Here is a 13,595-nt window from a genome sequence, read left to right as displayed (position 1 = left end):
ATTGGACGAGACTAAGAATTACAGTTACTTTTCTCGTGAGTGTTTACTACATGTCATGTACTGGGATGAGTCCTCCATTTATAGATGAAGAAGATACGGAGGTTCTGAGAGGTTAAGTAACCCACCCAAAACTGCATAACTAGAAAGTGACACATCTAGGATTCGCATCCAGGTCTGGCTGCCTCCAAAGCGTATGCCTTAACAGCTATGACACAATGCTCGGTCTGGTGCCAAAAGGAGGTCATCACAAGGAATCTGTCTCAGCTGAACGATGTCAGTGTCCATCACCTTGGAATTGAGGGGGCCTAGGCAGTCATGGCTTCATTCAAGGAACATACTTGGCACCTGTTCTGAGTCAGGCCCTGGACTATGAGGGGTTCAGGCCTGGTGGGAGAAAAGAAGACAAGTCAACAGATGACTAGCCCCAATGTATGGGCACCACAATGCGTTGCCCCTGGGAGGCTCCGCATCAAAGCTGGGTGCCCTGGTTGGGTGACAGGCAGAAAGAGGTGAACTAACCTAGAATACTCCCCAAACAACTACCCCCTACCCCAAAGTCCAGCCTCATCTCATCCTACTGGGCTTGGGGACATGGAGGAGAAAAGAACTTGATGAGAGTCTGGAAGGACTGAGTTCTCAGACCCTGGGGATGGCCACCTATGAGAGGTGTCATTCAAGGAGCATACTTGGCACCTGTCCCTCTTCCTGCAAAAACTGTATGTGATTCCTAATGGCCAGGTTCTGAGAGTATGCTTGTCCAGCCCTGTGCCCACGCCCTGCTGGGCTCCTCATCTGGCAGAGACTATTCTGCCCAGCCTCAATTTGAGCTCCATTGTGGACTTTTCTGCCGGCTTCTCGTGCTTCGCATACAAGTCCATGAGACAGGGAAAAAGAGAGCAAGGCAAGCAGGTTCCCCTCCTTCTCCCTCCCTCCTGGAAGCTTTCCTGCCTCTATCATACTACACTGTCCTTTCCCCTCTAGAGAAACTCGGGGTAATACACAAAAATGTAATGCAATATAAAACAGAATATGATTCCTCACAGCACCCAACAGTCTTGATGTACTTCCTACGAGGCCGCACCGCATCACTGTTTCCATTCTGCAGCGGGGCAAGGAAGGCCGAGGGAGGTCAATGGGCTAGTTCAGTCCAGCCGGCACTAAGCCATCCGGCAGCAAAGTCCGAGCTCTTAAAACTGCCCACATTTCCACCACCAGGAACGATGTTTCGGGCTCTTCCCTAGACCCTTTTTTTTCCCCTAGACCCTTTTCTATACATTGAAGTACTCTCCAAAATCAAGATCACACCGTATACATAATTTGTATTTTTCACTTGCATTATACGGTAAGCATTTCCTATTCATTAAAAATTCTTTGAAAAAACTATTTTTAGAGGACCCTTAATAGTCCACTGAAGGCCAAGTATCATCTAATCATACCTCCAGTGAGAAACATCAAGGTTACTTTCAATGTTCTTTTAATTACTGCACTGCTAAATATCCAAATATATAAATCTTCTGGGAAAAGTGCTTTAAATCACGGGGGGTGCATCCTAGGCTTGTCCATTTAGAGGATGTTTCTCGATGTGCGGTCATGCCAGACCACCTGAGTTGCTTATCCTGGCAAGTAATGGTGATAGGGATGATGGTGAAGATAATACTAATGGGTAACTATCCAGCATTTTCACATGCTAGGCTCTGCTCTAAACCCTTTATGTGAAACAACCCACCATAGGTACTATGCTTACTCTCATTTTTATAGATGAAGAAACTGAGGCACAGAGAAGTTAAGATGCTTACTCCAGGTCACACAGCTGGTAACCAGCAGAGCCGGTCAAACCCATGCCACCTGCCTTCCAAGCCCAAAGTTGGAAACTTCTACCCACAAGTCTTTGTCTCTCTCTCTTTTTTGGTGCCACAGACCCCTTTGACAATCTCACGAAACCTATGGGCCACTTCTCAGAATGATTTAAAATAAAGTAAGACACACAGGATTCCAAATGAAACATTATACTGATTACAATAAAAATGTTTCAAAAGACAAAATGGTGAATATATTAATGCAATAATGAAATCTAGCGGCAGGTTGAGTAACACCACAATTCTGAACTAGTAAATCATCTACTTATTACTAGCAGACGATAAATGATCTTTGGGATCCATGCAACAGCTGTAAGGTGATATGAAAATAGAGGGGAATTTCTTTTTTAAAAAATTTTTTATTTAAATTCAATTTAGGTAACATATAGTGTATTATTAGTTTCAGGGATAGAATTTAGTGATTCATCAGTTGCATACAACACCCAGTGCTCATTCCATCAAGTGCCTTCTTTAATGCCCATCACCCACCCTCCTCCCCTCCAGCAACAGAGGGGAATTTCTACTGGTGAGAGAGTCCCAGGTATTACTAACATCACTGAGCGTTGTTGCCTTCATTCACAATGGAAGGCATTGCTAACTTAGGGTCGGAGGTTGAGGAAAATGAAGATGATTTTTTCCCCTTCGAAGTTCGGGACGCTCTGAATTCTACCAGCGTTGAGAACTCCTCTGCTAGTCGGCCTTCCCCGTCCAGAGCACACTTCTCTGTGCCAGTGAGGAAGGCGCCACCCAGGCCTCAGACCCCCTCCTGACCCCACGCCAGGCCCCATCACGGCCCGAAGGCTGTGATGATGTGTTCCAAACAGATGGTGACCTCCACAGGGACAAAGGCTGCCTGGCTATCTTAGCCTCTCTCCGGCTCGGGGCTAGGCTTGGCCCAGGGCAGACAATAAACCCACATCTGTCCAACGGACTGCCAGCCAAGGGTGGCCTGAAGCCAAAGGCTGCTGATTCACACCTTGGCTGGGTAGGAGGAAATGGTGACGGCACTGCGTGGGTTTCCAGCTTTCTCTGCCAGTGCAGTGGGCAGGGGGTCCATGCAATTCTGCTTAATTAAGCAGATGAGAAAATATTATCTTTATGTGCTTTAAGGCAAGGTTTCCCTTCATCTCTGGGGAGAGAACTGACTGTACCTTATAGTCAATAATAGGCACAGAGCTGAGGGCGATCCTGGGCAAATTATTCCACCTTCCCAAGCCTCAGTTTCCACACTTGTGAAATGGGCTAATAATAGTACCCACGGAGCAGACATCAATTGTTTCCACCTGCCCCTTCTTCCAGCAACAGTACCCTGAATCTTCAATGACTCTCTCTTCTGCTACTTGCAATTCAGGGGGACTATCTCTCCCAATATCCGGCCCTTGCCTGGCCAAAGGATGGTCAAGTGATCCGGCTGGGCCACTTGGACTCTCTCTTCCTGGAACTGGATTCTTGAGTGGCCCAAGGCCTGAGGGATGGCGCAGCTGCCTGCCTCTGGTGATGTTCTGATTCCCCCCAGCAGCTCCTCCTCCAGGGTGGCTCCAGCTGGCCGGGTCCCTTCCCCACCCCTATTCTGCCAGAGCCATCTTTCCACACATTCCCTACAGCCTAAGTGAGCCAGGTTCATTTCTGTCACTTACATCTCATGGGGTGCTGACTGGATTCAGTGATATAAAGCATGAAAAGGCTTGAGCACTTAAGAAGCACTCAGATAAACGATACCCATTCTATAATAAGAATAAAAAATTGTTATTAAGGCTTGAGAACAAAACAAGTCTGGAGTTACTTAATCCTTCCCAAACTTCAGAATTCCTACTGGATCTCACAGCCCCCTCTAATATTTCCCTCCCAGCCCTCCCGCCCGACTTCATCTTCACGGTCTGCACACAGCCCTCCTGTGGACAGGTGCTCTCTCCCTGCAGCCTCCCACGTTTCGTCTGTGCTCTGCCCCCTCCATTCTCCTGTGGAAGGCCTTTCTACCCACCCAGCCAGCGGGAGGGCCCCTGAGTACCAGCCCCCCCAGCTACTCCAGTGACTTCCTCTTGGACACCACTGGGCCCAAGCCCTGGCCCCCGGCCCGTGTGTACTGGGGCTGTGCCCTTCTTGAGGGTGGGGCTCCTGCCTTCTATTCTTCTGTGGTTGTTGGCCCACTCAGGAGCCCCTGGGTCCTGCTGGCCCCCACCTGTCAGGCTTCATCTCCATCACTCAAATCTCTCCTGCTTCTTTCAAACGCACCACATACCGGGGTTTCCACTTTTTTGCCTTCTTGTTCTCTGCCCGAAATCCCCTCCCCTTCCTCCACTTGCAGCAAGCCTCCCCGGCTTTGTGATCGGCCTTGGGTCACCTCCGCCATGCTACCTTGTCCAAGTCTTCCCCAGAACCCAAGTGCACAGGCCTCTGCTTATTCCCCAAGTTCCAGACTAGCTCTGAAACACCCTGTCTGCCTGTCTCTCTCAGGACACTGACCTCCTTCAGGTCCGAATTCCTGGTTGTGTATCTGTAGATTATCCCTGCACTTCAAAGTGCCTGGCCCCTGGAGTGATTTATATTTCTTCAGTGAATTCTCAAGAAACATTGTCACTATTACAAAGTCCAAAGGTTTCTTAGTTGTTTTTGTTTTTTTTTTGAAAGTGGTGGTTTTTTAGAATTGTCAAAGTCCAGGATGCCTGGTAAAATCTAAATTTCAAATAAACAATGAATAATTTCGTAGTCTAAGTATGTCCCAAATAGCACATGTGTATCTGAAATTCAAATTTAACTGGGCATCCTGTTAAATTTGGTAGATCTGGCAACCCTAAGCCCTGGGACGGCCTGAAATAGGCCTGCAGAAGCAGGCGGTGGGGCTCTGCCCACCTGCACACAATAGATGCACCACTGGTCCCTTTTCCCTTCACCTCCTGAAGAAGGCCCTGGGCTTGGGCTCAAGGCCCACCTGCAGGTTTGCATCTAAGCCAGCAAGTATGGGAGGAAAACACGCCACAGTTTGGAGAAGGGGGCAGAGGAACATGGACATGTGACAAAGGCTGGACCTGTGGGCTCCCGGGAGAGTCCCAGAGGAGTGAGGTACACTAGCCCTTGCCTACCGGCCCACTGTGAGACACTGAGCTTCCGGAGTCTATTAGAGCAGCCAGTCCCCATGTCATGGCAGGGGGCAGCGAGGCCGGCTCCATCCAGCGTCGGGCTAACCCTGCTGACAAGGGCTCTGGGGAAGGGACCACAGGGCCCCAGTTTCTGGGCATTACCCCAGCCCAGGAAGCTCCAAGGACAACTGTCCCAGGAGCACTGTCCTCAGGCATTCTGCACAAAAGCCCATTTAATTTCCAAAGCCACCCACTTCCCAGAGGAGAAGGCTCAGGGCCAACAGTGAGTGAATGACAGAATCAGACCAGAACCCGGTCTCTGAGTGCAGAAGCCACACTCACAACCCTCTAGCCGCATGGCCTTCTTAATAAGCCTCATCTTCTCTCCTTCAGCCAGGGATGGGTGCCCATGACTCACTGCTTGCACCCACCAGGCTGACAGGATACTCGGCCAGTGGCTCTCCTTCTCGCAGCTGCAGTGACCCACAGCTGGCCTTCATCTCCAAGGGGAAGGAAAAAACTGAGTCACGCAAAGCAAGATCGTTCCCCCTACCACAGCCCTTTCTCCCAGGGAGAAAGCACGCACCGTTTGCAATCAGGATAGGAGCGTCCTAGATATTCAAAAGTACCATGAATGGTGCAGTCCCCCAGTACTTTTCTGGCAGTGTGTTAGCCAACTGGACTTCATGCTGACCCCCGTGCACCTCCAGGTGGGCTAATGGTGAATGCATGAAAACCCAGGGAGCGGGCTGCGGGGCATCCCTCTCATCTGGATGACGCTTCTTATGCCCTGTGACCTCAGCGCAGACCACAGAACCCTGGCCTGCAATTCTTTCCAACCCTCCTCAGCTGCAGGCGTTAGGGCAGGAGGACCTGGACCCACTGAGCAAGCAGCATTTTAACTCGAAAAGCATCTGCTCAGGCCTTCCCTCGACATATTTTAAACTCATTTCTTTCCACTTCTTGGGCTCTTGCACTGGAAAGCCACATTCAGAGACCTCCCTCTGCAGTGGGAGTGGGGGAAGAGTCTTGGAGGCCAACGCCTACCTCGGGAGGACAGGCTCTCTGAGGAGCTGGAGAATCCCACTGCTTTGGGACAGGACGGGGCAGCAGGATGTGGGAACCTGGCTGGAGCCACCCACAGCTTGGCATGGCTTCTTTTTGAAAATGAGCATTTGCTGTGTTTTTTTTTTTTTTTTTCACTAAAAACAGGAATATGTGTTCACTGCAGAACATTTGGAAAACAGGAAAGCACAGACGAGCTAAAAAAAAAAAAGTGACATACTTTATCGGCTATATTTCTGTGCTTATACAGACACATATTTTCATCCTTTATTTGTAATCAGGTGGGAATCAGCCCGAGCATGTTGTTTTGCAACCAGCTTTTCCTATTTAATATTCCCATGACAGAAGACAGAATACATTTTTACCATCTTGATGGTATCCTTGCATGTGGATAGAGTACATTTTATTTATCTTGTTCTCCACTCATGGGCGTTTAAGTGTAAGTAAGTAAATGTTTTTACTATCATAAACCATACTATGTTTGTATGTTCCTAATATAGCTCGTAAGGATGGAGCCCTGACTATACGCTGGGCCCATTTAATCCTCCCATCATTCCTATGAAATTGGAACTGTTACTATTCCCATTTTACGGAGATGCAGAGAGGGTAAGTCATTATTCTGAAGTCACACTGCTGGTAGGTGGCAGGGCAGGAATTTGAACCCAGACTGGCTGGTGTCCTTTCTCTGCTCAACAGAAGCATGGAACGACACAGATTCAAAGTCTGAACCAAAGTGACACGTAAGTAATCTGAAGATATGATCGCTCCATCCACCTTGATCTTGAGCCAGCTGCAGGAGCCCAGAGTGTAAGGAGCAGGCTGGGATCTCCTTGCATCTAAGGGCCAGAGGGATCAGGATGGTGCAATGCAACTGATAAGGTTCACTCTTTTTCAATCAGAAGAAAACAACAGCCATTAAAAAAAACCCAGCCTGCTTGGGGGCCTTAATGCCTACCTACTGCACTACTTCTCTGTGACACAGACAGGGCGCGTGACAAGAACCCCCCTGCAGAGCAGATAGGCAGGCTCAGTCTTGCTCCAGGGCCTACGCCCGCGGCTGCACGGTGTCCAGCCTGGGGCCGGCACCCCATACATGCCTCTTGAATGAAAGAGCATGGAGAACACTGTAGCGTGGCCTCACAGCAGCAGGTAGGAAAGAGGCACAGATTTGGATCGTGGCTGTTATTATTGTCCATATTATTTTTCACGACTACTGCCATTGATTAAGTGCCTTTTATACATCATGCATCAGGCTGAATATCGTGTGACACGAGTTAATCTTCACAATCGCCCCCTGCTTGTAGATAAGTACTATTACACCCTCCTGCCCCCATTTTATAGACCCTCGGGTAGCTCGTCTACAAGGTCACCAGCTCAGAAGTGCTTGAGGAGGACTCAAAGCCAGGTCTTCTCATCATGAAAGAACTGTGCTAGTAGCTGGCATTTATCCCTCCGGCAGAAGGCACTGAGTGTATATATATCCATAAAGCACACAACAACTTCCTCTCAGGAGGAAGACGCTGTACTCATTCTACAGATGCAGAAACTAAGGCTGGTGGTTGCGTCAGCCAAGGCCATGTTTATCTCCGACACCCAAGTGTGCTGCCCTGCCCTGCGTGTTTCTGCAAAAGAAGGGGTGCCAGGTAATCAACCGGTGGCTGGACACAGAATGCAGCTAATTTGGGCAGCAGGTGCACACTTTGTTCCAGACCACTGAGCTCGCCAGCCAGAGGTCTATAGACTGAGACGAGAATGCTGGCGATACCTAATAAGGGTGTGATCTACCCTGCAAAACCCAACAGCTCAGAACAGCGACCCCTGGGCTCCTAGAGCCTGGCAAATGGAGAAGAGAGGTTTCAAGGCTGGTGGCACGGGATCTGCCACCCCATCACTCCAGGGGCGCAATCAACTCAGAGCTTCCTGGGGGGAGAATGATGAGGGCTGGCAGCTGCCTGTGCTGCGCTCATCCAGGCTAAGGGAGCAGTAAGACGAGGGAAGGGCCAGGAGGGAGAAACCGGGGTCTAGAAGGTAGGTGACACACCCGAGGCCGCCTGGCACAGGGGTGGGATCACGGGGCTGCCACCTGTCCCATACCACATATGCATCTGGCTCAGTCCCCATGCCTCCACTCCTTGCTGTGTGACCTCAGGTACGAGCCTTCCCCTCTCTGAGCCTCCAGTCGCAAGGGGAGAGTGGGAACGCTAAGGTAACTACCTGAAGGATTAGGATCTTGCCTGTATAAAACCATACCAATTTCTAGAAGACAAATAACTCAATACACTGAGAAAGGGGCAAAAGCTAAAACAGGCAATTCACACAGGAGGAAATGTAAATGGCCGATGGAGGTAGGAAAAGCCGCTTAACCTGCCAGCGAGCTGGGAGATGCGAACGCCGCCGTGAGATCCTATTCTGAGCCCAGCGGACTGGCTAAAACTAAAAAGTCCAACCATTCGGGGTGGTAGCAAGGACACACAGCAAAGGCTCTGGGGGATATAAATGTCCCAGCAACCCCACCTTGGGGACACGTGCACATAGCAGCCGTGTGGACCTGGACTACTAGGACACCCCAGAGGTCCCCACCATGAGCTAGAAGAAACTGGTCTATTCAACCGAATATTAAATAGCAGTTAAAATGAACTGGGGCCACATGTATCAGCATAGATCTCAAAAGGGCAATGTTTTTATATAGTTTTAAAACACTCAATACAAGATTTGGGGCAGTGTTAAGAAGGTAAAAACATTAAAAGGTGCACAGGGCTGGGGAAGGAAGGGGATTGACTGCAGACAAGTCCCAGGAATCTTCTTGGGGGTGATGCAAATGTTATAAAACTGGATTGCAGTGGTGGTTGCACAGCTCTATAAATTCACTAAAATAATCAGCAATCCATACACTTAAAACGAGTGAATTTTATGGCTTGCAAATTATACCTCAATAAAGCTGTGAGAGGAAAAAAATCCTATCTAATAGATCTAATAGTCTATTTTTTTTTTAAAGATTTTATTTATTTGAGAGAGAGAGAATGAGCAGGGGGACGAGCAGAGGGAGAGGGAGAAGCAGACTCCCTGAAGAACAGGGAGCCCAATGCAGGACTTGATCCCAGAACCCTGGGATCATAACCTGAGCTGAAGGCAGACACTTAACTGACTGAGCCACCCACGTGCCCCTCTAATAGTCTATTTTTAAAGAGTGCATGGGAATGATGAACACCAAATGCAGGGCACCGGTTCATTTGGGGGAGGGGAAGAGTTAGGGAGGGTACATAGGGGTTTTGCATCTGCTATGCTTTATTTCTTAAAAACCAAAAATAATGATCTGAAACATACCCAAATATGAAGATCTGACAGAGCTGCATGGTAGAGAGTTAATTCATTTCATGTATTTGTATGTTTGAAATAGTGTATTAAAAAGTACCTATTTTAAAGGACTGTTGCGATTTTCTAATTATGCAGAGAAGTTCATCCAGTGCCTGGCCCACAACTGATGAAATTTCAGCTATTATGATGACTGCTGCTATAACTACTACTACCATCTTGCTCCTCTTAACATCTAAAGATCTCAAGACAGAGCAAGCCAGCATCTCTTGGCTCCTGCAGACAGGGACTCTCTTCTGAAGCCAAGGCTTCTGTATATCCCACTCCAGTGCAGGAAATGGGGTGATCCTGCAAAGCCTCCAGGGAGCACTTCCTCCTCAAGCCAGATAACCCAGCCAGGGAGGGTCTCCCCAGGGCATCACCCTTGAAAGCCCCCTTTCCATGCATTCCGAAAGCCCTGAGCTCTGGGGAAGGAATGTGCTAGCACAGAAGGGGAGCAGTTCCCTAAGCCTTCACTCTCCCTGCCTCTGACAGAGGGAGGCCGCTCCAGGGGAGCCTTTCCAAATCATAGTTTCGTTGATATTATCATCCACAACAATCCCTACCCAACTGTTGGGATCTCAGAGGTCCTGGGAGTTTCTGCCTCTGCATTCTCCAGACCTGGCCTGTGGCTCTGCCCCTGGGCCCACTGATGATCGTCCGTGCCCAGAAGCGAAGGCGGGTGGGGCTGGGCATGGAGAGGGTGCAGCCCTGATAACAGAGAAGATGTCATTTCAGGTGGAACAGGTGACCCAGCCCTGAGCTCAGGTGCAGTTCTCCACGACATCTATAGTACCTGTGACCTGTTCTTTCCAAGGCAACTGAGTGATGAACAGGTGGTGGCCAAGGTAGCTGCAAATGGGGAGAGGGGTGGTGGAAAATTACGGCGTGTGCCTAACAGAATTCTCCGTAACTGATCTGTATATTCTAACACAGTTGTTGGGGCTGGGGGGGGGGGGGGGTGGCGGTCAGCAGGGTGTGATTTTAAACTCCTGGGGGCCATGTCTGGAGATATTTTTGGTTGTCATAATTCGGGAGGGGGACGCTACTGGCACCTAGTGGATAGAAGCCAGAGATGTTGCTAAACACCCTACAATGCTCAGGACAGCCCCCCCCCCACAACAAAGAAGGATATGGCTCAAAATGTCAACAGTGTTGATGTTGAGAAATTCTGCCCCAGAGGGAAGGAACAGTATTCACAACTTGCAGATTATAGAAGATGTTCAGAGAGAGAAATCGGCCAGCCTAAGGACACACAGCGGGAAATGGCAGGGCTCAGGACTGTCCAACTCCCCTTGCCATGCTTTCTCTCCAGGGTGGCTGGGTCAGGTTCAAAGAGGAGGATACCAAATGGGATGAAAGTCTAGGCCCACACCGACAGCGGCCTCCGGGCCCATTTCTTCCAGAGCGGTGGGGTGGACATGTCTTGAGAACAGGAGGGGGAGGCACCAGCAGTTTCTGGTGGGTTCAGGTCCCTGCCATCACGATACTACATCTGCCCTGTTCCTGTGGATGCCTCGGGCTTCAGTTCAACCCATCGCCCCTCTTCATCTGATTATGATGAACCCAAAAGCCTGGATACCAGGGAGGGGGCCCCCTTGAGTCACAAGAGTGACTAAACCCACATGCAGAAAAACAAGTTTTTGGTGAAATCCCTGCACACATGACTTTGGCACCTTCCCATTCAGAGTGACATGGACACCATGGAGCAGGGAGGCAGGCCCTCACAGCTATGGCACACCAGTCTGGGTGTCATGTGGTCCCTCCCCCTAGGAAGTGGGCACCATCACCCCCGAGGTACAGATGAGAAAACTGAGTCTCAGAGAGGCTACATGGCTACCAAATGGAGGCCAAGATTTGAACCCAAATCCGTATTTTAACTTGTTTCAAGGGGCCCCTAAAAAGTGATGGAAAGCTAAGCAAGATTCCCCTTAAAGCCTCAGAACCTTCAAAAAGCTGGCAGGGATGGATCTGATTAAGCAAAGGATGAAAAGCCACAGGGCAATCACAAATGATGGCAGACTTCCTAGTTCTTAAGGGGACTCTGCTTAAGGAAACTATGAAGGTATGGGATCTAGGAAGTGGTGGGCTCTGGTGGAATGCCACTTTTTTGGGGTCCAACAGACTTGGACTGACATCCTTGCTCTGCCTGTGACTGTGATCTCAGGCATAGGACCTCACTTTTCTGAGCCTTAGTCTCATCTGTCAAATGGGCTCAAGAATCTCTGCCTCATATGCATGTGCTGGGAGCAGACAGGAGAGTGTGACTGGATGATGATGCCCAGTTTGTGGTGGCTGTATCTATTCTGGTTCTGCCAGCTCACAGACTGGGTGGGAGGCAGCATGAAGAATTTTAGACTTCCTCTTGTTGCCATGTTGGTGAAAACTGTCTTCCTACCAAAAAGGCAACTCAGTTACACACTCAACAAGCTCAAACAAGAAACCAAGATTTGGCAGCATTGGAAACGTTAACAAAAAAAAAAGGAAGAAAAAAAGACAATTCAGCTCCACTCTGGAATCAAGGGAAACTTCACTCTATTTAAAGATGCCACAGGTCCAGGAAATAGCTTCCCACCGCCTGGCTAAGGGCTGAATAACTGGCTTCCCAGCCAATAACAATACGGACTCACACAGCACACCCTTTCTCGTGGAGAGTGCTGAGTGGATTCCGGCTATCTCCTTTCAGGATTTTATAGACTATTCACGGAGGGCACACAGATCTGCTTTATAAGAACGAGCCTCTTAAGAAAATAGACCCAGAGAAGACTTGCAGGGAGGCCAAGGAGCTGAATTTAGCCAGCCAACGCCCTTTGCTATTCATTGTTCTACACTTCTTTGTTAGGATTTTTTCCCTCCCTCTTGCTCTTTTTTCCTTCCTGGTTAACTTCTCTGCAGCTAGGCGCTGCCACTGCCCCTTCTCACCACCTGAGACACCACAGCCCCCTTCCCTCCAGTAAGAAGGCCTCCCCAGGACCTCACCTGGGCCCAACATCCCACAGACCCATTACCCCTCCTCCCAAAACCTCTGAGGTGATCCCAGGGCCCCTTGAGCCCAGATTCCGGTCCTAGACTGCTGCGGAATCCATTTCCCATCTGGGGGTCATCGCCTGCCCCGGCACACCTTCCGGAGGAAGGGAAGGCCTGAATGCAGCTCCATGTTCTAGAACCTGCAGCTTCTTTGAGCCTCAGCCTTCCCATCTGCAAAATGAGCCTACTGGCCCATTTTCTCAAGTCCTTACCAGCTCTAAACAAGACTCTCATTTTACAGAGGGAGGTACCAGGAGAAAACTTTCCTACATTTTTAAACAGAAGTTGTTGGAGAAAGAGGGCAGGGACTTTTTTTTTTTTTTTAAACCTTTTCACGGTGCAGGCACTCAAAGGATCCATTCTCAGAGATGGCTCGGGCTGGATCCTCCAAAAGGACGGAGCCAAACTTGGCGATCCCTAGAGGAGCTACCTGTGGCTAGGCACTGCGGGTCTGGGTGCCTCTGGACAAGGAGGAACAGGGCGGACAGGAGCTTCTCTCTCTATCTCTTTTCCCCCCTCCCCCTCTTTCTGTCTCTCTGTCCCCTACACTGGCTGGGGCCAGACTTTTCCACAGATAGGCAGGGGGAGTTGGGGGGGGGGATAAGAGGGAGACGGAAAGGAGGAGAGGAGCTGCAGAGGGGCGAGCAGGGGGCGAGGCGGGAGGACGGGAAGAAGGGGAGGAGAACCGGGCAAAAGAGAGGAGGGGGACCGGGGCGCGCAGGGGCAGGGCCGGGAGGGGAGAGAAGGGGAGGGTGGGGGGAGAGAAGGGGAGGGTGGGGAGAGAGCAGACGGTTCCGAAGTTTTCAGAACCCGGGGGCTGTCGGTCGCCCCCGGCGGGGCACGGACTCGAGGGGGCGTGGGGGCCGCGCGGCACTCACATAATGCTTGTTGGGCACCCGCCGCTTCTGCACGTCCAGCACCTTCACCTCCACGATGCTGCGCCGCGGCGGCATGGCCGTCCTCTGCGGGGCCGAGCGCGGGTGCGGGGAGCGCGGGTGCGGGGGGCGCACTGCCGCGGGCGGAAAGCGGGGGGCCGAGCGCTATCCGGAGCCCCGGCAGATCACGGGCCGAGCTCGAAACGCCGCCACCGCCACCGCCGCCGCCGCCCTTCGCTCCGCGCGCCCTCGGGCCCGGCCCGCCGCGGTCGACCGCCCCCGGCCCGCCCCCGGCCCGCCCCCCGCGCCCCCGCCCCGCCCCCGTAAAGGGCCCCTCCCCCCCC

The 13,595-nt window shown here is 50.8% G+C and overlaps 1 protein-coding gene across 2 annotated transcripts in view; it reads right to left on the bottom strand.

Moving 5' to 3' along the window:
* SH3PXD2B (SH3 and PX domains 2B) overlaps positions 1 to 13,329 on the bottom strand; it is a 102,284-nt gene extending 88,955 nt beyond the window's left edge. For both annotated transcript variants that reach the window (XM_021701250.2, XR_002480954.2), the window contains exon 1: positions 13,255 to 13,329. In XM_021701250.2, the coding sequence (XP_021556925.1) occupies positions 13,255 to 13,329 (75 nt within the window). The remainder of the gene's footprint in view (positions 1 to 13,254) is intronic.
* Between the last annotated feature and the right edge of the window lie 266 nt (positions 13,330 to 13,595).

Source organism: Neomonachus schauinslandi, chromosome 7 (genome assembly GCF_002201575.2).
Source record: "Neomonachus schauinslandi chromosome 7, ASM220157v2, whole genome shotgun sequence".
NCBI classification, from domain to species: Eukaryota; Metazoa; Chordata; class Mammalia; order Carnivora; family Phocidae; genus Neomonachus; species Neomonachus schauinslandi.
This window is presented reverse-complemented; position numbering and strand designations above follow the sequence as displayed.